The sequence below is a fragment of the Ictidomys tridecemlineatus genome, chromosome 10, assembly GCF_052094955.1.
Source record: "Ictidomys tridecemlineatus isolate mIctTri1 chromosome 10, mIctTri1.hap1, whole genome shotgun sequence".
Lineage (NCBI taxonomy): Eukaryota > Metazoa > Chordata > Mammalia > Rodentia > Sciuridae > Ictidomys > Ictidomys tridecemlineatus.
The window spans coordinates 85,208,868-85,236,073 of NC_135486.1; the positions used below are offsets into that span (position 1 = coordinate 85,208,868).

The 27,206-nt window shown below is 32.8% G+C and overlaps 1 protein-coding gene across 2 annotated transcripts in view; it reads right to left on the reverse strand.

Annotated features, from left to right (window-relative positions):
* Nucleotides 1-518: 518 nt before the first annotated feature.
* The window catches only part of Stam (signal transducing adaptor molecule), a 62,054-nt gene continuing 35,366 nt past the window's right edge, over nt 519-27,206 (reverse strand). For both annotated transcript variants that reach the window (XM_005325800.5, XM_078023352.1), the window contains 10 exons: nt 26,716-26,862; nt 21,962-22,052; nt 20,040-20,232; nt 16,354-16,448; nt 14,196-14,284; nt 11,049-11,136; nt 10,121-10,175; nt 9,435-9,588; nt 7,020-7,195; nt 519-1,824 (listed from right to left, as the gene is read on the reverse strand). In XM_005325800.5, the coding sequence (XP_005325857.1) occupies nt 1,602-1,824; nt 7,020-7,195; nt 9,435-9,588; nt 10,121-10,175; nt 11,049-11,136; nt 14,196-14,284; nt 16,354-16,448; nt 20,040-20,232; nt 21,962-22,052; nt 26,716-26,862 (1,311 nt within the window). In that variant the 3' untranslated portion in view covers nt 519-1,601. The remainder of the gene's footprint in view (nt 1,825-7,019; nt 7,196-9,434; nt 9,589-10,120; nt 10,176-11,048; nt 11,137-14,195; nt 14,285-16,353; nt 16,449-20,039; nt 20,233-21,961; nt 22,053-26,715; nt 26,863-27,206) is intronic.

A 27,206-nucleotide genomic window follows, 5' to 3' on the forward strand; every position in this document is an offset into this window, starting at 1 on the left:
AACTTATAAAAAATAGTTAAAGTGTGAAGTTGAAATTGAAAACTGAAAATTATTATTTGAGAGCAACACACTCTAAACTCAAACACACTACCAGAGTGAAACATTTAAGTTGAATATGATGCTTTCAATAGGAACCTGTAGAATTAATCATCATTAAAATTATATGCCAGTGATGGAGAAATTTGTCAACAAGCAAACAAACCAGTTACCTGATTGCAATAGTTTTAGTACAAATCCAATTTGCACTTATAGTATGAAACCTCTTAATTCATTAAATGTACTCAACAGGTATTTAAATAATATTGTTAAATTATAGTACTGTAAAACCAGTTAAGTTTTAAATATTTAAGATTAAATCGTCAGTGGAAACATTCCTTGTATGAATGTATTAAAAATACTCCCAAATATAAAGCCAAAATTACTCATTAGAACTTTAAAAGACAGAAAACAACTAAAAACTCTAGTCTGAAAGGTAATAATAAATACATAAAATGTGAAGTAAAGCCAGGAATATAAAATTACTTTGAAACAGCTACTTATATCCATTTTAATGATGAATTCAAGGATACAATGTTAAAGACATATTTAAAAGTCTAGCAGTGGGATAAGACAGGTGAATCAAACTTTGTTTGTATCCTAAATAATTACAAGAGACTTTGAAAATGTAGTGTTTTCTTTCCAGTTAAAAAATTTCTATCCATTGCCTCTATCTTTGGTGTCACTGCCACCAATAAACACAGTATACAGCTTAGAAACCTAATTACTATCTTCAACTAGGAAAAAGTAAAACAACATTATTTCTTTAAAAATAAGATGTAAAGAATGTAATCCTACTTAATTTTGTCTCATGGTCCCACATATCTGAAATATCATGCCAAAAAGTAAAAGTCTAAAAGGGAACATCATCACTTGCTATAATTGCACCAAAAATTTAGCTACTGTACGCTGGTGTGATGACAGCCAGTAGTATGCAGAGGCTACAGAAAGACATAATTACACAAGTTTAGATCACAATTAGGAAAAGGAAGGTTCAGTTTAATGTGAAACTGAAACACAGACAACAATGACTTCACGTAAATATGCTGCAACTTTGTTCTCTTGCAGTTTAAAAGGACAGTGTAAATATCTTAAATTTACACAAAACATTAGGAAACAAGGTAGTTGTTCATGATTAAAATAAAATAGCAATGTAAATTAATTTAACACAGTGTTAAATATATTCACATGATCACCATTGTGATTCAAATGGCCACTAATAGAGTTACATATCAATATATGTACATAACATTTGCCACGACAGTTTTTGTTAAGTTTGACATTTTGCAGACCAGGTAATTTTACAAGACAAATAATCTTGTGTCAACTCTTCATATTATGAAAGGAATCAAATATTGTTAAGTAGTTTCATTCCTCTGGTGGAGGGGTGACCCTCTAAAAAGTCCTTGCAAATTGAAGAGAGTTCTACCTTCTTGAATATTTGAACTTGTTGACCAAGATAGATTCCTATAAGCTGAGGATAAACAAATCTTAAGAATTAACGAATCTCATAACATTGTCAGTGGCATTTAGCAGATATCTGCTACAAACAGGAACACTGGGTCCTATAGCAGAGCCTTCTGAGAATATGGTTGCTGTGGCTGAGGAGGCTGATGGTTGCCTCCTGGTTGAGTCAGGGTTGACGATGTTAAATTGTAGTTTGGCATCTGGGACATATTAGTTCCTGCATTCTGGTATATAGTGACATCAGCAGTTGCAGCAGTAGCAGTGGGAGGAGGACTATATATTGAAGCCTGGTTGGGATATGTATTTCCTTGAACCATTGCACTGTGGAGGGAGAAAAACATCCAATTAGCCAACTACCAAAATATAGCCATTAAGAGAGAAACAGTAAAGCCATTTGTTAAACACTCATTCATCTAAATTCTTATTCTTTTTTTTTTGTTGTTGCACTTGAGCACAATGACTTTATTTATTTACTTATTTATTTGTTCATTCGTCCATTTGTTTGTTTATTTACTTATTTATTTATATGTGGTGCTGAGGATCGAACCCAGGGCCTCACACATTCTAGGTGAGCACTCTACGGCTGAGCCCCCATTTAAATTCTTTTGATAACTGTTTATTAAACATTTGACACAGATGCCAGACATTATTATTTGAGGCACTGGGACGCTGTAGAATAAAAATAAATCACTACCATCATAGAGCTTCCACTCTAGTAGGAGAAGCCAATGGGTTATAAGTGCTGTGAGAAGGAAGAGAGCCTGTTAGTAGGACTAAAAGTCCTGAAGCAAGTAATTCTAGTTTCTGTATGGTGGTAGAGGAAGGCCTTTCAGATAGAGCAACTGTTATGGTTTGTATATGTGGTGCCTTTCCTGTTTGAGACAATGCAAGAATGCCTTGAGGTCCATGATTAGATTATGAGAGTTGTGACCTGGTCAGTGGATTAGTCCACTGATATGGGTTAACTGGGTGGTAACTATAGGCAAGTGTGGTGTGACTGCAGGAGGTAGGTCACTGGGGCATGCCTTTGGGGCTTATATTTTGTCCCTGGCAAGCACGGCTCCTTCTCTGCTTCTGTGTTGCCATGCCCTTCTGTCATGATGTTCTGCCTCATCTGGGGCCAAAAACTAGGAAGTTGGCTATCTATGGATTGAGACGTCTGAAATCATGATCCAAAATAAACTTTTGCTTCTCTATATTGTTCTTGTCAGATCTTTTGGTCACAATGAGACAAAGCTGACTAAAACAGAAGTATTTAAACAAAGACCTAAAATAAGGAAGGGAAGGAGCCATATCAATTATCTAGGAAAAGTTTGTTTCAGGTAGAGAAAAAAGAAGCCTTTGAGGAGAGAAAACACCACACATGTTCAAGGAACAGCAAGGAGGACAAAGAGGCCTATGGCCAAGTAAGCACAGGTAAGAGTGATATATGATAGCAGAATTGAGGGGCCATAGCATATATAGTACCTTGAAGGCCACAAAGATTCTGGCTTATAATGAGATGGAGAGACATTGGTTGGTTTTGAGCAGGAGGGTAATGTGATATCACTTAGATTCACCCTGAAACTAGGACAGAAGCAAGAACAGTGGAGGCTATTAGATTTTTCCAGGTGAGAGCTGACAGGCAGTCAAAGCTAGGGTGTGGAGAAGGAAGAAAAGGGCATTCACATATTTTGAAGATCATGTCATCAAAATATAATTATGGACAAAGTAACTGGGAATGCCTGAGGATAGAATAGATAAATAGGAGAGATAAATTTACAGTATTTATTTTATACTTAGTAAAAATAACTGGCAGAATGGCCATTCACTGAAGAGGAGAAGAATCAAGAATGGTTTTAAACATGTTAAGTGAGAAGTCTAGAAAATATACAAGAAAACATAATACACTAAGTAGTCAGATATTCAAGTCTGGAGTTCAGTGGAGAGGGTAAGAGTAGAAAAAACATTTGAGTGTCATCAAGCATATACATGGTGCTTAGAGTCACAGAGCTGAATGAGCTAACCTATAGAGTGTGGACAGAGAAAAAAGCAGTCCATCTGGTCAGCCCTACACATCTGAAAGATAATAAAAGAGGAGTAAGGCCAAGGAAACTGAGTAGTAGTAGCAATGAATAAAAGAAAACTAATTGTCATAATGGTCATGACCAACTATAATAGTATTTCAAAAAAGAATAATAAACTGTAAAATTGGGTACAAAAACAAAATTGACCCCATGATCTGGTGATATGGAAATCACTGGTGTTCCTAACAAGAATAATTCCAATGGACTACTGATAATGAAAGACTGATCGTTTCATTTCTCTTATTTTCTTAAAAATACAGAATAAAAGAAACCACCTATATACCACCCCACCACATTTATCAACTCTACCATTACCTATTCAGATCTGATATCCATATGTGAAACTGTTAATACAGAGTCTGACCCTATCAATTTTTAGTATCGCTATTAATGCCACCTCTGAAGGAATACATGTTCAACAGGTGTTTTTTTGTAGAACATGTCATTGAAACATTAGCTGCCTTCCTGGCTGGGCTCATTTGTTTATTCTCTAGTTAATTCTTAGCTTACCCTCATTTTCACTAGGATACATTCCTTGATTTCCCACTTTTCTAGCATGGTTCCTCCTGTGTACCATCAGAGGACCCTGAATATATAACTATCATTGTATATTCTCTGATAGTTTCCTTTTTACTTGTATGAATCTATACTAACCTATAATTTCTTAAGAATTGGAACTGAGTCACATTGCACAGGACACAGTTTTATACAAGAACTTGCTAAATATTTGGAAAATAAATGGTTAAGTGTTAATTATGACAATTTCAGGTGCTATATTAAGCTAGTGAGGCGTATTTCTTTATTCCTTATAAAGGTTTCATAAAACTTTGAGTCAATTTAAGAATCTATGTATAAATGTACCATATATATATATATACACACACACATACACATATAAATGTACTATATATATATATACACACACACATATATATACATATATACATAAGTATACATACAAAAATGTGTTTGCCTAGTGTTTCAGTGTAGAAATAAGAAAAATGATAGCAGAGCAAATGTAATATAACAAAATTGGAATAAGTGAGGGTCAGGGTTAGAAGTCTACTTGCTTGAAGTGTACTACATATTTGACTTGAGTTTTCTAGTTGCAAATTATGGACAATGAGAATTTTTTGTTGTTTTTGACAGGCAGGATTTATTTCTTTGTTTTCCTTGATCTTCAGTACACATCTAAAAAGACTTTTTAAAAATTTTTCTACAGATAATTTTGGTTTCAGAGTTCAGTTTTTCAGACTTCTGTCATTCTTGGGCAATCTTATTATTCATTGGAGAAGGTAGCACTGATTCAGTTCTCAAAAGTTACTTGTAGAGATGGTAGTATTTTAAAGTGATATAAAGTGATATAAGGACAGCAAAGCTTGTTTATTTGCTGTTTTCAATTTGCTTCTCCTACCCTGAGGTTCATGGATAAATCAGTGTATGTATGGCAGACATCTGACATATAAACATTACTTAGAGTTTCTTAATTTCGAAATGCTTCCTATTTAGTAAAAGCAAACATAAAAATATGTAGTTTATATTACAATATAAGTTATAAATAAAGATATATGCACAGTTCTTTAGGTGTTTAAAGAGGTGAATAAGTTTTCCAAGAAAATATACTCAAGTTGCGTTATTCTAGATCAGAAGGGGAAGAAAAAAGTAAGAAAGATGTTCGAATAATGGTGGAATGGAATGGCATGGTACCCATGGTATAGCAAAGATGGAAAGTGTGAAAGCCTGATGTGTGCTGGGAATCACCCTGTTACTAATTGATTGGAGATACTGACAAGGATTGAAGAACATGTAGTCCTAGGAGGACGCTAAGCAGCTTAACTCTTAATACTGAGAAAGCTCATAAAGAACTTTTAAATGGAAATAGGATAGATGAATTTACAGAGGCAAGATTAGAAGCCAAAGAACCATGAAGATTAGGCAGGAAATTCTATAGTGTTTAACTGCAAGATATGATGATATTAATAGGGAAGAGTTACTTAGAAAATTAGCAAATAATTTTATGTTGGGTATTATGATAGGGGAACAGTGCTGAGCAGACATAAAATAAATATTGGGTGAATTGTAGAGTTTTGTTCCAGGATACTGGGTAGACAGTGAAACTTTAAATTGAAAGTAAGGAAGTACATAGTTAGAATAAATACAGTAAAAGCTAATATTCTTGAAATGTTTAGTATGTGCTAGTTTGCTATATGTATCACTCATTATTAGTTCATTACACTGTGATATATAGTTATATTACAGTAAGTCAAATTTTTTACACCAATAGGAACCACAATATTGCACTATCACAGTATAGAGGCCACGTGTGTTAAGCTCTGGAGCAGAAGGCCTGGCTTTGAATTGAAGTTAGTAGGACCTTAGAACCCTCTCCCTGTCTCAGTTTCCCTTTTTATAAATGAGAAATACTAGTATAGCTTCCCCCTAAGTTATTACAAGAAGCAAATGAATCAATATATATAAAGCATAAAGCATAGTGCTTGGCAGATACTAAACGTCCCATGCCTTCTTAAGTGACTCTGGAATACTAGATGTGACAATAGGATAATTCCTTAAAATTTCCAGGCTTCTCCAATATGTGACTCTTTGAGAATGAATATTACAATAGTGAGGGTAATACAGAGTATCTATAGACACTGATGGAAAGGTTTCTAGAAATTATGCTTGGGTAACCTAGAAATGTCTGTCACACAAGTCAGGATATCATGACTTGTAGACTACATGCTAGTAAACTCTTAAAGTATATTTGTTTCAAGGGGAAGAATTCTGCTTAGATTCCCAATAAAGCAAGCACACACAGAAAATACTTAAAAATTCATAATGATTTAACTACATGACACAGAATATAAGTAAATGCCAAAAGAACTGGGCCTCTGTCATTGCATAATCAGTTAGCTATCTGCCTCAAGAACCACAGAGGCAAATCATGTTTTTCATCTTTTCTTTTCAAATGTGCACTCTCTTTAATGAAAATTAAATTCCAATATAATATAAAAATAAGGAAATATTTGCTTTCTTAAAGAGATAGCCCAGGGTTTATATTCCAAAACAATAACAGAATTTAGATTTTACATAAAATTTGTGGGAAAATGATAAATTATAGTTACAAATTAGTTTTTTTAAATAAATTATCAAATATCATCGTAGATTCAAAATCACAAAAATATTCCACTTAGAGGAATACAAAAAATACAAAACTACCCCCCAAATACAGAAGTTGAGTGAGTTGTTCAGTCAATGGACTGGCTTGTAGCTGATACTGTAGTATCAAATGGGTTCCTATAATATCCACTCAACACCATAAATGGGGCTGTCTGGAAACACTGATGATCTCTAGCTCAGATTTCTTATTCAGATCTATGCTTGCTGATGATTGGAGGCAATTAAAGAATTTTAACAGCAAAATCACAAGTAATAGTCAATGTATCAAATTACTTTGAGTAAGAAGCCTGAGTCTGCTGACTAGATAGGGCCGGGTTTGCAGATGGTGGGACTGCTCCTTGGCTGAGAGAAGACAGTTGCTCTGGAGGAAGACTGTAGCTCTGGAGATGACTCATCTGGGCATTCCCTGCAACCAGGTAAGCACCACTCTGATGAGGCCCTGGATATACCTAGGATGGTTATTGAGAAAACATACTTGATTGTAAAACTTTCACACACATTCCAAACATTTTCTGAAGAGGCACTCAGCTACAAAAAGAACACATATTATTTCTCTGGAATCATGTTTTAAAAACTTACTTCTATCAATAAGCATTTTATAAAAAACACTTTTTAGTGATGTGGACAGCTGAGGATTTTGTTTTTAAACATTACCTGAACTCTTATTTATTGCAATACAGAAGCATTAAAGGAAATTACCTTGAAACTTTATACTAACATAATTCTATTTCATAGACTTAATATTTTGCATAATAATATGGAATCCAAAATGACATTTAGGAGGCACATTTTAGGAGACTACAATGCCATAAATTCTATTTATAATATAAATTTCCTAAACTGCAATTTATTGAATCTGGAGCAACTTAACTTTCTAAAGCAAGGGTGAGCAAGTTAACTTTCTAAAGTAGGGGTCAGCATGTTTTCTTATAAAGGGCCAGGTAGCAAATATTTTAGGATTGTAGGTCATATGGCCTCTGTCACAACAACTACAATCTACAGGGATAGAATGTAGCTACAGACAATGAGAATAGCTATGTTTTAACAAAAGTTATCTAAAAAACAACAAACAAACAAACAACAACAAAAACAGGAGGCAGGCTAGATTCATTTGCTTACTACTATATCTAAAAAATTGTACTGTTTTTAGTCTAAAGAGATTGACGTTTTTAAATATCAAAAGTTTTAAACATGGAATTATCAATATTCTATAATATTCACTTTTTAAAAGACAACTTCTGTCTTTGTAATAAAATTGTTACTATGTGAGCTGGGGTTATGGCTCAGTAGTGGAGTGCTCGCCTAGCACAGGTGAGGCACTGGGTTCTATCCTCAGCACCACATAAAAATAAATAAATAAATAAATATATTAAGAATATTGTTACTATGTGTTAAATCAATATGACAACCACCAAGAGGCAAGGACAATAATCATCCTGGACTTCTGTTAAGCCACAACACATACCACATCAGAATCCAAAAGGTCTTCATTATAAACATAGCTCTACCAGCTCCTATAACTATTTTACTTTTTTCTTTGCATGAATGTTTTTTTTTTTTTTTTTTGCCTGACTCAAACTATTACTAAAGACCCTTGAGAAGATATCATCTAGCCTTATGTTTCTAGGGCTTGGCTGTTAGTTCCAGGTAGTGCTAGACCCTCATCTCAGAGAAAATGGCCTATTTAAAAAAAAAAAAAAATCTGAACAAAGTTTGTGATAAATCTTTGTAAACAAAAAAGAATCTGGCTGATTATTCCTTATACCTGGAAATTGCTGAATTTATGGAAAAGGAGCTCTTAAACAGTTGCTTCAGATGAAAAGAAAAAAAAGGGGGTCTACATTGCATTATATGCATTTTATGTGAAAAAGGGGGAAATCCCTTTTAAGCAGCTTTGTAAAAACATATGAAAATATTACATTTTGTTGGTTAACAGTTTTTCAATTCCATTTTTCCCACTGCATTTATTATGTACTGCTAAAAGTCATTAGATATTTAAGAGAATTTTCCCATCTCTGAAAATGGTACATTTTAATTTATGGGTTTTTTAAAAAAAATACAATATTGAGATAATACATACAAAAGGCTGTATATATGTAGTGTACCCAATTTGAGGAGTTTGGCGATAAGTACATACTTGTGAAATCATTACCATAATCTATGCAATGAACATGCAACAATCCAAAAGTTTCCTGGTACTCTCTATTATTTTTGTGAAAGAACACTTCGTATAATCAGGTCATTGTAAAATAAAAATAGTAGATACTCAGAAAAACTTAGTAATAATTAAAAATTTGACTCAATAAATTACAGTTTAAAAAAACTGATAAAACTACAGTTCTTAACCAAATCATTATATACAAAGTTTGAAAATATGTAGATATTAGGTCCTCAACTTTAAAGATTCTTATTCAATGGTCTAGAGTAGAACCAAAATAACTATTTAAAATAAAATAAAAAGATTGATGGCTGGTTTTGCTGCCTATTGCTATATAAGAGCAATACAACTACTGGTATATTTAATATATTATAAATTGCATATATCAAGTAAAAAGTTGTATTAAACTTTATTCTCACTCTAAACATTACTTTTAGAAAATTTCATATTTTACAAAAATACAGCTATCACAGCAATTTCAAATGCATTAGAAAAGTTAAAACAATATTCTTGAGCTTTTAAAAGCATACCTGAGAACCAGAAACACCAGATGACTGCATATAATACTGCTGATTCTGTAATTTTGCATACATGGAATACATGGGATCTTCATTCATTAATTTAGTATACAATGAAAGTGCCTCCATCACTTTAACATTAAGTTCTGAGAGTTCTGAATGTTTCCTGAAACATTACACAATAATTTGAAACATAACTGCTTACTTAAATGATAAAATATTCTAAACTATGACATATCAAAATAGTAAAAATTAATATTGGTAGACATTATTAAAGATTCAACCTATGTAAAATTATCTTGTATTTTAGTGCTAAGGCAACCAAAACTGTTTAAGATTTAGGTACTGTGCTGAGGGGAAATACAATTTATTACAATTGACGGTACCCTGAAATACTTAAGATTTCTCCAATTATTAATAAATGAGTCATTTGTGGGCTCTGGTAATGCCATTTTAGCAAAGATGACTGCACTAGGCTACTTAACTCTTATTTGTTTAAAAAAAAAAAAAGAATATAGGGAGAGTCAATTAAATCCTCACTTTTAAAAAGGGCAAATGAGTCCAATTCCTCACATCTAGTTGAAAACAACTGAATAAGGAATGGTTTCTGTGAAAGCAAATAGAGCTCACTCTGAAGTTTATAGAGACAGTTTTAAGGACAAATATACACAATACAGATATAGTCCATGTTCTTTTACCTATCAATATCTTCCAGCTTTTCATCAATGAGAGGTCCCATCTGGTGACACATTGCTAATATAACAAGATTTGAAGAAATAAGAAAATGCAATAAAAGAAACTGAACCATTGATACATAATTACAAAATTTTAATAATAAAAGATTTAATTTGGAGCAATAAACTTTATATGAATTAACGTTAGTCAACAGAATCCAAAACTCATTTTCTCAGAATATGACAGTGACAACTTAATCTACAATACTAATCTCAAAATTAAGAATTTTTTCATTTCATAAAATTCTAGAATATTGAATTAAAAATTTAATTTGGATAAAAAGTATGAGAATTCAAACTTCACCCAAGGTTTAAACTGCATTTTAAAGAGTCAGAGTAAAGCTGGGTTCAGTGGCATAAGCCTGAAATCCCAGTGATCCAGGAAGCCTGAGACAGGAGGATTGAATGTTTGAGGTCTGCTACAAAAACTTACAAAGACTTTTTTTTATTTTCTCAAAAATAAAAATTCATACATACATAGAGCTGGGGATGCTCAGTAATTCAGTGGTAGAGCACCAGTGGGTTCAATCTCCAGTACCACACCAAAAAAACAGTAAGACTGAGAAATGTTTTGTTTAAAATCATTCTTAAAAACCATTCTATAACAGTGCCAGGCAAGATGGTGTACAACTGTAATCCCAGCAGGTCAGGAGGCTTAGGCAGGAGGATGGTGAGTTCAAGGACAGCCTCAGCAACTTAGCAAGGTCCTAAGAAACTCAGTGAGACCCTGTCTCTAAATAAAATATAAGAAAGGGCTGGCAATGTGGTTCAGTAGTTGAGCATCCCTGGACTCAAACCCCAGTACCAAAAAAATAAAAAATAAATCCATAACAGAACAATAGATAGAACCTCTAATTATTCTTTTTGCAAGGTAAACAGAAAACAGGTTTACCTTCTAGATGAAGTAGCTCTGGTAGATCTGGTTGATTATCACTGGGGTCAGTACTTTGCAACATCTGTAGCAACTGGTCCATTTTATCCTACAGGAATTAAATAGTTAATATAAAAAACAACTGAACTTTATGAAACATTATGTTTTCACTTCTTTAACTAGATAAGGGACATAAAACTTTCATCATTAAGTTATAGAAACTTCAATTTTGCTTTTATGTTTTAGTATCCCATGTATTATCTTTAATAACCATGTGTAAACAGTTGAGCGCTATTCCTATGTATTTTAACAGATATTCTCTAAAATTAGAAGAAACAGAACCACATTTAACTTAAATGTGTGAGTTCTTCAATCTTTTATATCATGATAGAGGATTTTACTTTGCTTTGTAGCTGCTGCAGCTTAGACACACAGGGCAGGTGTAATCTCTCTCTCAAGATGGGTGTTATGACTAACAACTCAAGTCATGAATACTTCACTCAGCTCTATTACAACTGTTCTTGTAAGCAGAGCTCTAAGGATTTCTTTTGTGTTTTCCTTTTTTCACTTTTTTCCCCCTGACAATTTTATTCCTGATTCTTTTTTGTTAGTACAGTCTTCATCATTTCTCTAAAAGAACACTTTCCAAATTTTGTGCTCCTGTCTCCCCTAAAAGAATGCTAAACTATCTATAAATACATTTACATCTTTTAGAGCTGATTTTTCATTTTCTTCACAAGTTTAAAATAATACAAAAGATGTGACTGCCAGGTCATTAAATATTGGCATCTTAAATAAAACAGTTCTGCTTTTACATATATGCATTTAAAAAACAGTCTGGGGCTGGGGATGTGGCTCAGGGCTAAAGTGTTTTGCCTATGAAGCCCTAGATTAGATCCTCAGCACCACAAAGAATGAAAATAAAAATAAATAAATAAAACCATCTTTGTTAGGAATTTCAAATTGTTTATTTTTCTCTTTGAACTCATCAGATTTCCACTCAAAATTTTTTTTTGAAATTTTTTTTAGTTGTAGATGGACACAATACCTTTATTTTACTCATTTTTATTTTTATGTGGTGCTGAGGATCAAACCCAGTGCCTCACGCATGCTAGGCAAGTGCTCTACCACTGAGCCACAACCTGGGGCCCTATCCCTACAAATTTTTATCTTAGTGTAGTATAACTGAAAGTAATTTACTTATGTATGACTATATCAAATTTCCTCGCAATAAAATTATGTATATAAACTGACAATGCTCCAAGTATTAAATTCATCTGTATGAGTTAATGATTACTATGGGTCAAAATAACATATTTCAACTTTTAGAAAATAAAATAATCCAGCAATCAGCACTGATTCCACTCTTATTTTTTTGTTTTTATAGGTAGAAGTGACAAAAATATTTATTCATAAAATAGAAGCTTTTACAGCATCATCATTAAGTCCTTATAGTATCCTCTGCATTTAACACCAGGGATTATAGTGGCTTATCATTAAAAATTATGTTTAATTATCTACTAGTTGACAATTCATTTGTTCCTCCCACTTTTTTCTTTTTCTGTAGCAAAATATATAAAACCATCTGATCTATTTTACTCAGTCATTTGTCATTACTTTCTTAACACCAACTCCAATATTTGAAATGGTCCCTGTAAATTTTTATACTGTAAGGCAATGCACCACAGTAAGGTTCAAGATGAGCCAGGGTTAAGGCTTTCTTCTGTACAAAGTACAAAGGCAAAGGAAAATTATAAAAGGAGAGGAGAAAAAGAAATGACCTACAGTGTCAGTACTTTGATAAATTTTAGGAAACAGTATTTATGGAAAATAAGAAAGAACTGAAAAGATTCTTCTAAAATGATCTATACCCAGGGATCAGAAAATTTTTTTCTGTAAGGGCCAGAGAGTAAATATTTTAGGCATCGCAGGCCATATTATTTCTACTGAGGTTACTCAATTCCATGACATCGAAAAAGTAACAAAAGAAAATATGTAAACAAATGTAGATGTGTTACAAATTTGGCCAGCAGGTGATAATATTCTATATGGCTTGAAAGCTCCATAATTTAATATTGTACTATTAAGTTAACACAGCTATGTTAATAGTTTTTCAAAAAAAGGAAATAACATTAATAAGTTTGAACAGGAAAAGACAACCACAAACATGCTTAAAGCTGAAAAAGTGAGCAATTTAAATCTTTTTTTCTTATATGTAATAACAGAAATTTCACCATTTCTCTAAAAACACACCTCAAATTTAGTGCTCCCGTCTTCCCTAAAAGAATGCTAAACAATGCTGAATAATTTGGCAGTATCAACATGTAAAACACACAGATCCTTCAATTCAGCAAAAACTTATGTAAATAGGATATTGTGATTTAAAAAGCCTATATTTAAATCCTAATAATACAAGTTTAGGCACTATTATTGGCTCCAAAAATGACTGTCACCAAATTGACACTGCATTTTCAAACAAGTCACTGAAAGTAAGCATTGTTACAGATAATAACAATGACATGGAGACATTTAACATAAAGTTAGCATAAGTTTTTCCCAAAAGCTCAAATGTGTTCAATACAAGAAGAAACCATGGTTTATCCCACTGACAATTTAATCTTTAGAAACAATAGTTTGGCTTATTCAACAAATTCATTCAGTAAGTGTGCCTTTCTCACTAATGTGCAAACAATCTTACTATGCTTGTTGGGTAAAATTGGAAAACAAGTACTCTTGCATAAAATCAGTGAGTGTAAAAATCCTATTTTGCTGAAAAATTTGGCAGTATCAATATGTAAAACACACAGATCTTTCAATTCAGCAATTCAATTCTTGTATATCTTAAAGAAACACCAAGATAAATGTTGAAAAAATGTCACTGTTTGTGCTAGCAAGAAAAGCTAGAAACTTCCCATCAGTTGAGGAATTAAATAAATCAAGAGTATATCCATGAAATATAAAGCAGGAACCTAAAATAATGAGGTCCTGATAGAATTAAAAATGGCGGGGGGCGGGGGTAGAGGAAATTTCAAAAGCGATCTCTGTTTTGTCTCTGTTCTTTAAGTTATTATTATAACAAAAAAATAGATTACTCAACTAATTAATTATTTTAAAAAATTCCAATTTCAGTACAAAGTACCAACCACTATTACCAAGGAAATCACTTACTTCATCAATAAAGGCTGGTTCCGGCTCCGGTTCTATTGTTTCTACCTGAACATCATCACTAAATTGTACCGTCTTCTTTTCTGTTTTAACTGTAAAATATGTAAAAATTATCTTTTCCTTATGATATATTTAAAATTACATTAAGGATTTTAAGTTCTAAGAGAAAATTTAGATTTTTTTTCTTTAATTTCCATCAAGCTGAGAAATTTAAGGAATAAATGGGGTTGCAGATTTAGGCAAAAAGATATAACAGTACTTTATAAAATTCAGTCAAGATTTCTTAATATTCTCTTGTTAAAAATTTTGTTTTCCATGAAAAAGACCACTAAAAGTAACTTATTTCTGAAATGAAAATTATTCAGCTATCACATTAAGAGAATTCAGTAAACTGTTCAGGAAAAAAAAAAAGTTTTATAATCACATTAGTAAAATCTTCAACTTAAAAACAAATCCTTTTTAAATTATTGAGGCTTCAAAGAAAAATCTCATTTGGAAAAGAAGCACACACTTTTTCACCAAATAGGAAAATAGCTATATATTCTCTGACCAGCCACTCATAATTTCTACCAAGAGAATGACAACCTCCAGGCAAAAGAACTTTTAGTCAGTGGTCTTGGCAAAAATTTTCCAACAAATCAGCCTATATTTTCTAGTCACATTATACTTTAAAATGAAAATGTGGTCATCAAGAGATCCGAAAACCATTGGTCAGAAGCACATTTTTTCTTTTGTTCACCAAAGCAATTTTTAAAAATCATTTAATACAACTTGTAAATATGTGAATACAAGGTTGTTATGAATATGGCAAACTCCAAATAATAATACTAAGAGGCATGTAAACCTCTAAAGGAATGAGCTCCTCCCTTCTTTGTTTCCTCTCTTTCTTTTTTTTGGGGAGGGGGGACACGCAATACTAGAGATTAAACCCAGAGGCACTCAACCATTGAGCTATATCCCCAACTCTTTTTGTTTGTTTATTTTTAAATTTTGAGACAGAGTCTTGCTAAGCTGCCAAGGAAGGACTCAAACTAATAATCCTCCTGCCTCAGCATCCTGAGTTGTTGGGATTAGAGGAATGAGCCACTACTCCCAGTTTGAACTTCCTCTGTATTATTTATCCTTATATCAATGAGGTCACTTAAAATTTAAAGGAATGGTAATAATTAAGATAGGGATATGCCAGCAGCAGCACAATTAATGAAAGGAAGTAGTATTTATTAAACTATTAGATGTACTTAATACAATATTACACATCCCCCAGCAAATCTCCAAAACAATACTATGATATATGCCCACTTAATAAATAAGGTGGTTAAGAAAGGTTAATAACTCTTCAACAAAGAAAACTAATAAATGGCAGGCTTTGATTTGAATGCCAATCTACTGTTTTATTAGCCCATACCAGTGGAAACTGGCCTATAATTTTATTCTGAGAACAAGTAATCATATCACTTAAGCATTTTGTCTTATGTGCTTTCATATTAAACAGAAATGGTTTAAATTCCAACATAAGAAATATACTTATCCCATTCAAACCCCATAAAGCAAAATTATACCATACAAAAAGAAAGTTTCAACTGATTGATTCCCCATGGGGGAAAAGAGATCTGCTACAGGCATATTTGCTTTTTATATCTTGAGCTATTAACAAGTACAAAGCTGGGACAGCAGTGCATCGGCTGTTACTCATGAGACAACACATGGCCGACTTCATATGCTGACAATGCACAAGTTTGCAGCCCTTTCTCTCAGAGGCACTAATATTACATATATGTGTGTTATGTAAAAAATACTATAAAAATGTTTTCACAATCTTACTACATCTCTAAAACAAAACAAGCTAGGTAGGGCATATGTTTCTATTTAACAGGTTAACACAATGAATAAATTCCATAACACTTCTTAATGGAAGTGTTTTACACTTTATAAGGGCATCTAGGCAGATATATAAATATAATAAAGAAAAATCCATAGTCTATGTTAAATTAATCTTAATAGTCAGGGTTTGAATTCTTAGATTATTCTTCTGGTAAATAAAAAATAAATGTACTTTTAAATACCCACCTCAGACACATCAGCATTTAAAAGTAATTTCTCAAATTTCATTGAGAAGATTACAAATTATCTTTGATATGTTGACAGAATGAAAAATACTCACTCATTTCTGGTTCAGCAGTGAGATCTGCAGTGACAAAATTAGAAGGAAATAACCCTATGCCTTGATGGGTTTCCCCTTTCCACCAGTTGGGATCACTATGATAAACAAAAAAGAATACTTTGTAATAATAAAGACTTTTATTTCTATAAATCTTCATTTTTTACAACTTTTCTTATTAAACTAGAATTTATAACAATCCAAATAAAGGAGCCAAAGAATATCTTCATTAAAAATAAGAAATGAGGCATTAGAGAAGATAAAAAGCTATTACACAGTTCTTTATCTTTTTAAGGGCCAAGAGAGTTTTGGGAATTGAATAAAAAGCTGTAAATCTCTCCCCAAAAGAGGCCCTATTTATAGTTAAAAACTGTCAACTTCAAAGAGTTCTTTCAGTCTAGCATAAAGGTAGGCTCATTAATCCAAATCTTCATTCCTAAATCATTTTTCTTTCTAATACACATCAGCAAGTTTTTTCTCCAACAGAAGACATATAAGAGGATACCTTTTACAGCACAACTTTCCAAGAAACACACTCCCTGATGTGTACGCACATTCACCACTGTATCCCCACTGCCTAGTACATGAAAAGCTAACAAGTCTTCAGTAAAGATTTTTTGAAGGAATGCAGGACCAAGGTACAATTTCCAGTTAACTGTCTCAAGTTTACATGATTTTTCTTCCTTGAGAAATCATATGAAAATAAAAATCCTACAGAACGTTTATCCTTCTAAAATTCTTATGTTGAAATCCTAACCCCCAGAGCAAGGGTATCAAGGTAAAGTCTTTGGGAAACAATCAGGTCATAAGGGCAGAACATTCCTGAATGGAATTAGTGACTCCAAAGAGCTCATTCACTTCTTCTGCTATGTGAGAACAGAATACTAAACGACCATACAAAAATCAATAGCTTTCCTCTACACCAATAATAAATCTGCTAAGAAAGAAATCAGGAAAATAACACCATTCACAATAACTTAGAAAAAATAACAAAGCAAGGAATAAATTCTATCCATGGTTTAAGACCTCTACGATAAAGAAAACTGAAAAAAGAAACTGAAGACGGCACTAAAGAAGACTGAAGAAGATCTTTAGAAGATAGACATCCCATTGTTCATGGATAGAAAGAATTAATATTGTTAAAATGGTCACATTACCAAAAGCAATATACAGATTCCACATAATCCCTATCAAAGTAACAATGATATTCATCACAGAACTAGAAAAGTTAAGTCTTAAAATTCATTTGGAAGAATAAAAGACCCAGAAAAATGAAAGTAATCCTAAACCAAAAAAGCAATGCTGGAGGTGTCATCATATCTGACTTTAAAGTATTAGATTGCAGAATTATACTAACAAAAACTGCATGGCACTGGTATAAAACCAGACACAAACCAATGCAACAAACTAGAAGACAGAAATAAGCCCCACAGATAGAGTCATCCAATTCTTGACAAAGGTGTCAAAACCATACTTTGGAAAAAAGACAACCTTTGTAACAAATGGTGCTGGGTTATCATTTTGTAGAATAAGATTATATCCCTCTCATCCTGCACAAAAGTCAACTCAAAATAGCTCAAAGATCTAAGTAGACCAAAAATTACGCCACACCTAAGAAAACACAGAGGGTCAGTACTCCAACAAACGGGCACAGGCAATGACTTTCTCAATAGGGCTTCTAAACCTCAGGAAATAATACCAAGAACTAATAAACGGGATCACATCAATTTAAAAGGCTCTGCACAGCAAAGGAAAAAACAATCAACAATGTGGAAAGACCTTACAGAATGGGAGAAAATCTTTGCTAGCTACTCTTCTGACAATATTAATATCCAGAATATATAAAGAACTCAAATAAACTTAACAACAACAAGAAAAAAAAAAACTCCGAAAACCCAATTAATAAATGGGAAAATGAACTAAATAGTCACTTCTCAAAAGAAATACAAATGGCCATTAAACATACGAAAAAATGTTCAACATCATTAGCAATTAGGGAAATAAATGCAAATCAAAACTACACTGCGATTTTATTTAATATTTATTTTTTAGTTGTAGCTGGACACGATACCTTTATTTTATTTATTTATTTATTTTTTTAATGTGGTGTTGAGGCTCAAACCCAGGGCCTTGCACGAGCTAGGCAAACGCTCCACAGCTAAGCCACTACCTCAGCCCCTACATTGAGATTTTATCCCATCCAGTTAGAATGGGAGTCTTCAAGAATAAAACAATAATAAATGCTGGAGAGGAGGTGGAAAAAAATGAACACTTACCCTGTTGGTGGGATTATAAATTAGTACAATCACTATGGAAATCAGTATGGAGGTTCCTCAAGATTGCAAATGAAACCACCATAACACCCAGCTATACCACTCCTCAGTATTTATCCTAAAGAATTAAAGTCATCATACTAGAGTGACACATGCACATCCATGGTTTTTAGCAAAACATTTCACTATAGGCAGATTGTGGAACCAGCCTAGGCGTTCATCAATGGATGGATAGACAAAGAACATGTGAGCATACGCACAAACACACAATGAAGTTTTATTCAACCATAAATAATAATAAAATCACATCATTTGCAGGAAAATGGATAGAACTGAAGAATTTTTTTCCACCTCCTCTCCAAAAAAAACAATTCATTTTAAGCATTTAATATTTTAAATGAAATAAAACAAACTCAGAAAGTCATGAACCATGTTTTCTTTGGAAAGGAAAAAGGAAACGCAAGGCAGGCAGTGTTTGAGGGGGGTGCGCTCATAAAAAGAGAAGAGAAATGAGTATAGTAGAGGCAAGGGACCAAGGGGAGACATAGGGGAAACACTGGCAAACAATACTGGCCAAATTATATTGTTATATCACGTGAATGTATGAATATATAACGACAAAGCCAACTATTATGTACAACTATAATGCACCAATAAAATATAGGGAGAAAAACAACGCATAGTGAATAGACTTCCATCTATGAACCAGGAAGAGGGCCCTCCATCAGACATTAAAATCTGAAAATGCCTTGATCTTGGACTTCCTAACCTCTAGAACTAAGTGAAAAAAAATTTCTGTTGTTTAGGAGTCACACAGTCTACAGCAATTTGTTATAGCAGCATAAAAGAACTAAAACAATAAGTGATACTTGAAATAACCTTGAACAAATTTGATAATATTTCATTATCAATAACAATTCATTTTAAGCACAGCATCATATAGCTGCAGCTGTTTTTTTTAAGAGAGAGAGAGAATTTTTTTAATATTTATTTTTTAGTTTTTGGTGGACACAACATCTTTATTTTATTTTTATGTGGTGCTGAGGATCAAACCCAGTGCCCCCGGCGCATGCCAGGCGAGCGAGCTACCACTTGGGCCACATCCCAAGCCCATAGCTGCAGTTTTAAAGAGAGATGCATTGTAACACTATCCCTATGATAATGTAAATATCTAATTCCATGTAAAGTTATTTTGATCCACATGGATACACTGACTGTTCTATGTAAATAAATCAATAAACTATATAAATGTCTTACAAATTCAGTGTATTCTCTAAAACTTTTAAGAATCTATCCTCCACACAAAAAGGTCAATATTTTGACTATATTTTGTAATTGAATTCAATAGAAACAATGTAAAACACAAAGGATTTTACATCGTTTCACATGGATAGTCAATTAATGATTAACCATTACCTGTCATCAAGAACTGTTATAATTTCCCCAGCTTTAAATGTAAGTTCATTATCTTCAGCAGCTTCAAAGTCATATATAGCACGAACTTTTCGGCCTTCATGTTGGTGGTTAGTTAAAAGATTGGATGTGCTTGGATACAAAGTGGAAAGAGTTGTTGACTGTTGCCTTTGCTCCTTGAGGGACAACTCAATGGCTGAAAAATAATGAGTTTTAAAATATTCAAAATTTTAATATAGCCACAATCCAAAGAAGTACCAAAAGATATCTCAACAAAGTATTACTTTTTCAAAAATATAGCTGGAAACTAGAACATATCCTAATATAATATAATGAACAGAAATCATTTGTCAATAATATTCATATAAGCACAACTGAATATGTAAAATTCATGACTTTTTATTGAACAGATATAATTAAAATTATTGGGGATTAAAAAAATAAATTCTTAAATATTTTATGAAATTTAGTAGCAAATATTTTGCATTTTCTTTTAACTTTTAAATATTTTTCTATAGCAAGTTCCCAAAACAATATCAAAATCACATGAGAAATCAAGAGTACCATGCCTCACTGCAGAACTGCTTAATCACAATTACAGCCTCAAGGGCAGTATCTAAGAAGCTGGATTTTATTGTTACAAAGATCATTCTTTTGTAACCAGTGGGAAGACTCACCTAAAAAATCTTAAATGTATCTCCTCTATCTCTACCATTACTCCATCAATGCAGATCATCCTCACCATGCATCTCTCAGAAACAATTATGTAACTGGATTACTCTGCAATACAATCTTAATGTACTCACTACCCTGCCTTCAACTGGAACCATAACCCTTTCTGAACCCCTGTTCTAGAGTGATATAAAGAGCTAATATGAAAATAAAACTTTAGAACGAGGGGAAGGGAATGCATCCTACACACAAAATGGTAAAAATCCTAAAAGAAAAGCAATTTAACATCAAAATTTATAACTTTTGAGGGGAGGAAAGTAGCTGGGACTGAATGTATGCCCTCGTGTATGCTAAGTATGCACTCTAACACTGAGCCAGCCCCTAAAACTTTTATTTGGTAAAACATGTCATTATCAAAGTTAATAAAACAAAAGGCAGGGGTAGATGTTTACACATATAAAACAGCAATAGATAAATACCTAAAATATTTATATCTTTAGAAATATCACTATTTTAAAAAAAGAACTTCAAAAGGAAGATAATTCACCTAAAAAGAAACCAGAACAGCCACTACACGCACAAAAAAAGGACTCAACCTCACTAATCAGGTAAATCAGGTAAATAAATAACTGGACATCATTTTGAAACTATCAGGTTCACAAAAAAATAAACTCTAACAACACCAACTCCTGTGAGGAGATTAAAAAATAATCACAGCTTCCATACATTGTTAATGGAAAAAAAAAATCATGCAACCCTTTAGAAAAGTGAAGATATATATACCTATCTCATGTTCCAACAATGCCATTTTTAGTGCCACATGATAAAGTCACACATATATGTAAAAGAGAATACATACAGGATATCACAGTACTATTTGTTATAGTGAAAAAAATAGTAACAATGCAAATGCCTATTGTAGAAAAAGTGTGCTATATTAGTACACTAGAATTTTATACAGTACTTAAAACAAATGAACTTGATTCGTCTGTGTCGTGAAAATCTCAAACATAATACATGAAAAAGCAAGCTGCAGATGATAGAGTGTACTGCTTATGAAAAATGAATTTGTTGGATAGCAAAAAGTAACTCATATAGTTTTCTGGATATACAAAGAAGTGAAAATACTATAAAAACAGACTGAAAAGAATCATGATAATAGTTGCCTCTGAAGAAGACAGACAAAGTAGATGTCTGCTTTAGATATAAAGTCCTCTATTTCCTTTAAATATTTCAGGAACTTAAAAATGCACCTTTTGCTAAATCTTCTTCTTCTTTTTTGTTTGCTGCAGTCCCAGGATCCTTGGCTACTAGAGCTGGGCTTGCTTTTGCTTGTTCTGCAGCCTAAAAATAAAGAAACCAATATTTGAGGGTTGTTCTCAAATTTTCCCACTACACTTAATTAAAGAGCTTGCAAGAACCCTCTCATCAGCCCACTATAGATTTCAGAAGATGATGGACGTTCAAACTGAAAGTTTCCACTTTGAAAGGAAGAAAGAATAGTCAGAACTGGAAGAAAGACACTGAGAGTAATTGGACACTTACGGTAAACAGAGCCAATACATTCCCAAAGATTTATAAAAAGAGGTTAAATTAAAAACAGAAAAATGGCATGAAGAGACTAGAGAATATTTTTTTTAATTAAAAAAAAATTCTAACACCAGAAAAGGGGTTGGGAGAGGAAAGTAGACAATTATTTTAAAAACAATAGATTTTTAAAAATGTAATACTACTCCATTATTAGATTTCATTGCTTCCTTTAGATCAAAAGCCAGGCTGTTATCTTCAGGAACTGAAATTTATATATAACATAAATGCTTATGAAATCCCACTGTAAACCAAAATACAAATAATTAATTTTGACTGTATATTACTGCCTATATATTTTATAGATAAGGCAATGTACAAGTAAGCAAATATGAAAAATGATTCACATGTCTGGAATTACAAGTTTCTAAGCCTTATGTTTCCATGGCTTCTAAGTTTATGTACATTCCACTCAATCAGAATCCATCCTATTTTACCAGCCTCATGTTCAATCATTCTACCAGTTACCAGAAACTGCTAGCAGTTCCTGAGCAGTCTATAGACTGGTACTTCTATACCTATGACACACTTTTGCTCCACTTAACAATTCTCTCTCTCAGTGGCTCCTTATGTCACATCCAACTCATGAGTCAGTAAACAGCTAAAATATCACTTTCTCAATGAAACAATCCTAAACTTCTTAACTAAAAACTTTTTCTTCTATATTCCTCTGATAATACTTTTAATCAAGGTACTATGGTATGGGTGGACAAGAAGGAAAGTTGTAGAGTCAGGCCAACATAGGTCAAATTCTACAAATTTAACACTTTTCTAGCAGTCTGATATTGGTGCACTAAGCTCTTTGCACAAGTTCCCCATCCATAAAATGAGAATAATAATAGCACCTGCACTTCAGGGGCACCTCATAGCCCATTTAGAGGATTAACACATGTAGCCTGCAAAATCAGAAGAGATGAGGATCATTCAGGGTTTAAAACAGAAATATAACATCACCTCCAGGGGTTTATAATATATGTAGAGGTAATTCACCTAACAAATATAGCACTAGCATGGTGAGGCAGGGAATAAACAGACATACACTGTTTTTAAGATTTTGATATTTTTACAGCAAATGATACAATATTAGTTTTAATTCAAACAGATTGTGAAAAGTAATAGAGAGATGTTGTAATTCCCCAGAGCAATCAGGAAGAAAACTGGAACTCAAATTATCATACCCACAACACTTAGAACTGTAGCTGGAACACAGTATAGGCAATAAATCTCAGCTTCTATTATAATTATCTGACTACATTTCTTTCTCCACAACTGGACTATATGCTCCTTGGGAAAAAGTACCTAATATTACAAGTACTCGATAAATGTTTGTTGAGTGTTAAAAAAAAAAAAAAGCCAAAATATTCAGCATTAGAGCAAAATATATTACTCTTATTTCTCGATGTATTTCATACTGTCAAATGCTCTGGCACAGGCTGGGCATAGTGGTGCACACCTGTAATCCCAGCAACTCAGGAGGCTCAGACAGGAGGATTGACAGTTCAAAGCCAGCCTCAGCAACTTAGCAAGGCCCTAAGCAACTCAGCAAGACCGTCTCTAAATAAAATATTTAAAAAGGGCTGGGATGTGGCTCAGTGGTTAAGCACCCCTAGGTTCAATCCCCAGTACCAAAAAAATTAAAAAAAAAAAAAAAAAAGCACAAGAATTTACTTTTAGCAAAGCAAATTTCGAAAAAAGCTTTTTGGAATTCACTTGAATACAACTTTAAGCACTCTTAATTTTGACCCATCTCCAGTTGTAAACTTATTTAGATAATGTTTTCATTATTTACTTCTGAAAAATTGTAAGTATACTTGGTCAGTGATACTCTATAGTTCTTAGTGACACAATGACACTTGTCGTATTAAATAATCTAATATAGTAAGAGTGCTAGACTTAATTCTATCAGTACATTAAAAATTAGTGCTAACAGAAATTATCAGCATGAATTGGGTATCTGAAGTATGACTATTCTTAACATTTTTACATTATTTTCTTCTGTACTTGCATGAAAAAATAAACATGGAAAAATCTTTATATTTTCAGGCACTTTAGTTAAGTATGCTACGACAAAAAGCTAACCTGATAAAACTGTAGCAATGACTTAAATAATTAATTAGCTTTAAAATCTAGAGGGAATTCTGCAGCTGAACACAGATGAGCCATTTTTTCATTAAACATGATACTCTTTGGTTTCCAATAAAAAACTTTTCAGAACCATTAAAAAAAATAAAAATAAATAAAATCCACTATTCTTTTATCATATTTTGTTTTTTATCTAGTTAATACATTTCTTGTAGCTGAAATATACCAAGTATAACAAAATTAGCTTGGGATATTTTATAACATCTAGATCAAAAGAAGTACAGTTTTAATTTTGCTACTGGTCCTCTATATCCTAAATATTTTGAATAAAAGAATCATCTGATTTTTCTTGTCAATCAAAAAATAATGCCCTTGCCAGTGTTTGCTATATTTCTTTGCGCTTTGAAGCCTAATCTGGACAGATACATATCCACTAAACTATCAAACAGAAGATAAGATCAGGTTGGAGAAAATCACTGGACTGAAAATCATTATCCTTGTGTTCTAGTTCCAGCTCTGTCAACTACTAGCTGTGGCCCTGGACAAGTGCCTTAACCATTTTGAGTACCAGTTTCCTCATCTATAAAATGAGAGAAAAGGTTAGACATTCCTTAAGTTATTCCTATGGCTAAGATTCTAGCTTAACCAAGCAAGGCTACATGTCAAATATATCATTACTTCTTTCTCTTATAAGATTAAGTCCATTTGTGGAGTGAAAGGTTGTTTTCACTTGCACTGAAACCTCTACTCTAGAGTTTTGCTTTTCAAACTTCAGTATGTTCATAGAATCATCTAGGAATTTCATTAAATGGAGAAAATGAGTCCACGGGTATGCAGTGCCACAGGAGAGGCTGCATTTTTAATAAGTGTCCAAGTGATGCTGATGATGCTCTCCAGTAAATCACATTTCAAGGAACAAGTTCTAAAATAAGTATAGAAAATGTAATTCCAAGTTCTAAAATAAGTATAGAAAATGTAATTCCAGGGGCTGGGGTTGTAGCTCAGTGATTGAGCACTTGCCTCACATGTGTGAGGCATTGGGTTCGATCCTTAACACCACATAAAAATAAATAAAGACATTGTGTCCATCTACAACTAAAAAATATATATTTAAAAAAAGAGAAAGAAAAAATAAAATGTAATTCCACTATGTATCTGTGTTCTTTTGGTTCTCTACACTGAGTTTATTCACTGGTAAACAAGCACTGTTTTTTCGTCAAGAAATTGATAATATCTTGGATTACTCTACATAAAATTATTGCTTAATTATACAGATTCTTGCAATTATTCTTAGGAAAGCCAGATAGCAATTATGAATAAATAACTTCTCAAAGACATAGCATTGTAAAAACTAATCAAATACCAAAAATTTAAATTATGAAGGAAAATGTCCTCTGTTTGCTTCCTCTCTCAGATATATTTCTGGATCTTCATATCACAAGAGCACTCAGATAAGATGGAAATACCTTGGGAAGAAAATCTATACAGATTTGGATGAGAATCTAGGAGACATCTGTAAGCAGTCAAAAGCCCAAAGGTGAGCCCTCCACAACTGAGTATGTTCTGTTGATGATTTCATGCCTCTCATTATATTTTGGCCTGATCTACACAGTAGGCAAAGATGGTATACTAAATTACCATACATTTTAAGCCCCCTAGATTAGCTGGACATCCTAAAAGATGGTTACCTAGAATAGAAAAATACAGGAAGGGAATAAACAAAAAATACACCTTGATTTTTTTTTCCCTACATTACATAAATCAGAGATGATCCCATTACAAAATTCCATGTGTTTGTGTGCTATGCGTATATGTGTTTGTGTGTCTGTACGTGTGTATAAGAGGGAAGTTAACCCTTTTAGTCTGTCACATCTACTAGGGGAAAGGGAAAAGACTCAGGTATATAGGTTAGCTCATATTAAGAAAAATGTGTTTCTCTTTTCATTCAACCCTCATATCACTACACTATTTTCAATACAGATGTTCATAAACTTCCTAATCAAAAAAGCCATAACCTTATCCCTAAATTTTAAGGATAATAAGACTGTCAGTGTGACCTCACCCAAACAATTTTGTCTACATTAAAACTACACAAAAAAATTAGAAATTACAAAATATTAAACAAATTCATTTATAAAGAAAAGACAGTGAGAAAGTGGAGGTTGGAGCACATTAATATTTCACTACAACATTTTTCTGGCACCTTTGAATCCATCATTCTTATTAAAAATTTCTCTGAAATAGTAAAAACTACATAGAAAATGGACAAAGAAAAGAAAACTTCAACTGAACATAGTTATTTTATAGAAACAAACTATAGCACACACACACATATTACCTGAGAGCCAATAGCTGGGAACGTAACTCCTTGTTCCTTAAGGTTTTTAATCATTGCTGATATTAGACTAAGCTGTGGGTCATTCTTGAATTCATCTGTCCATTCAACCATAAGAGCCTTTAATTTTTCACATACTTTAGGATGACCCTAAGAAAGAAACAAAAAAAAAATTTAATGAAAAAATACCAACTTCCTAGCTAACTACTTAGTACAGACACTTTAAATATAAAAATTGCAAAAGTATTGTAGACCTCTTTTTCAATCACAAGTCACCCCTAGTTATACATGTGAAATAACTACCCTGGACTATACATGTTGAAATAGAACAGTTACTGGGGAAAAAACATATTATTTCATACTATGGGGGGAAAAAAAAGGAATATGCCATTATATCTCACTTCAAAAATGAAATGTATTAAATACTTAATAACACTCTGGAGATCAGAACAATAGGACTTAGACTCCAGTATTTTGCAAATTAAGCATGTCAG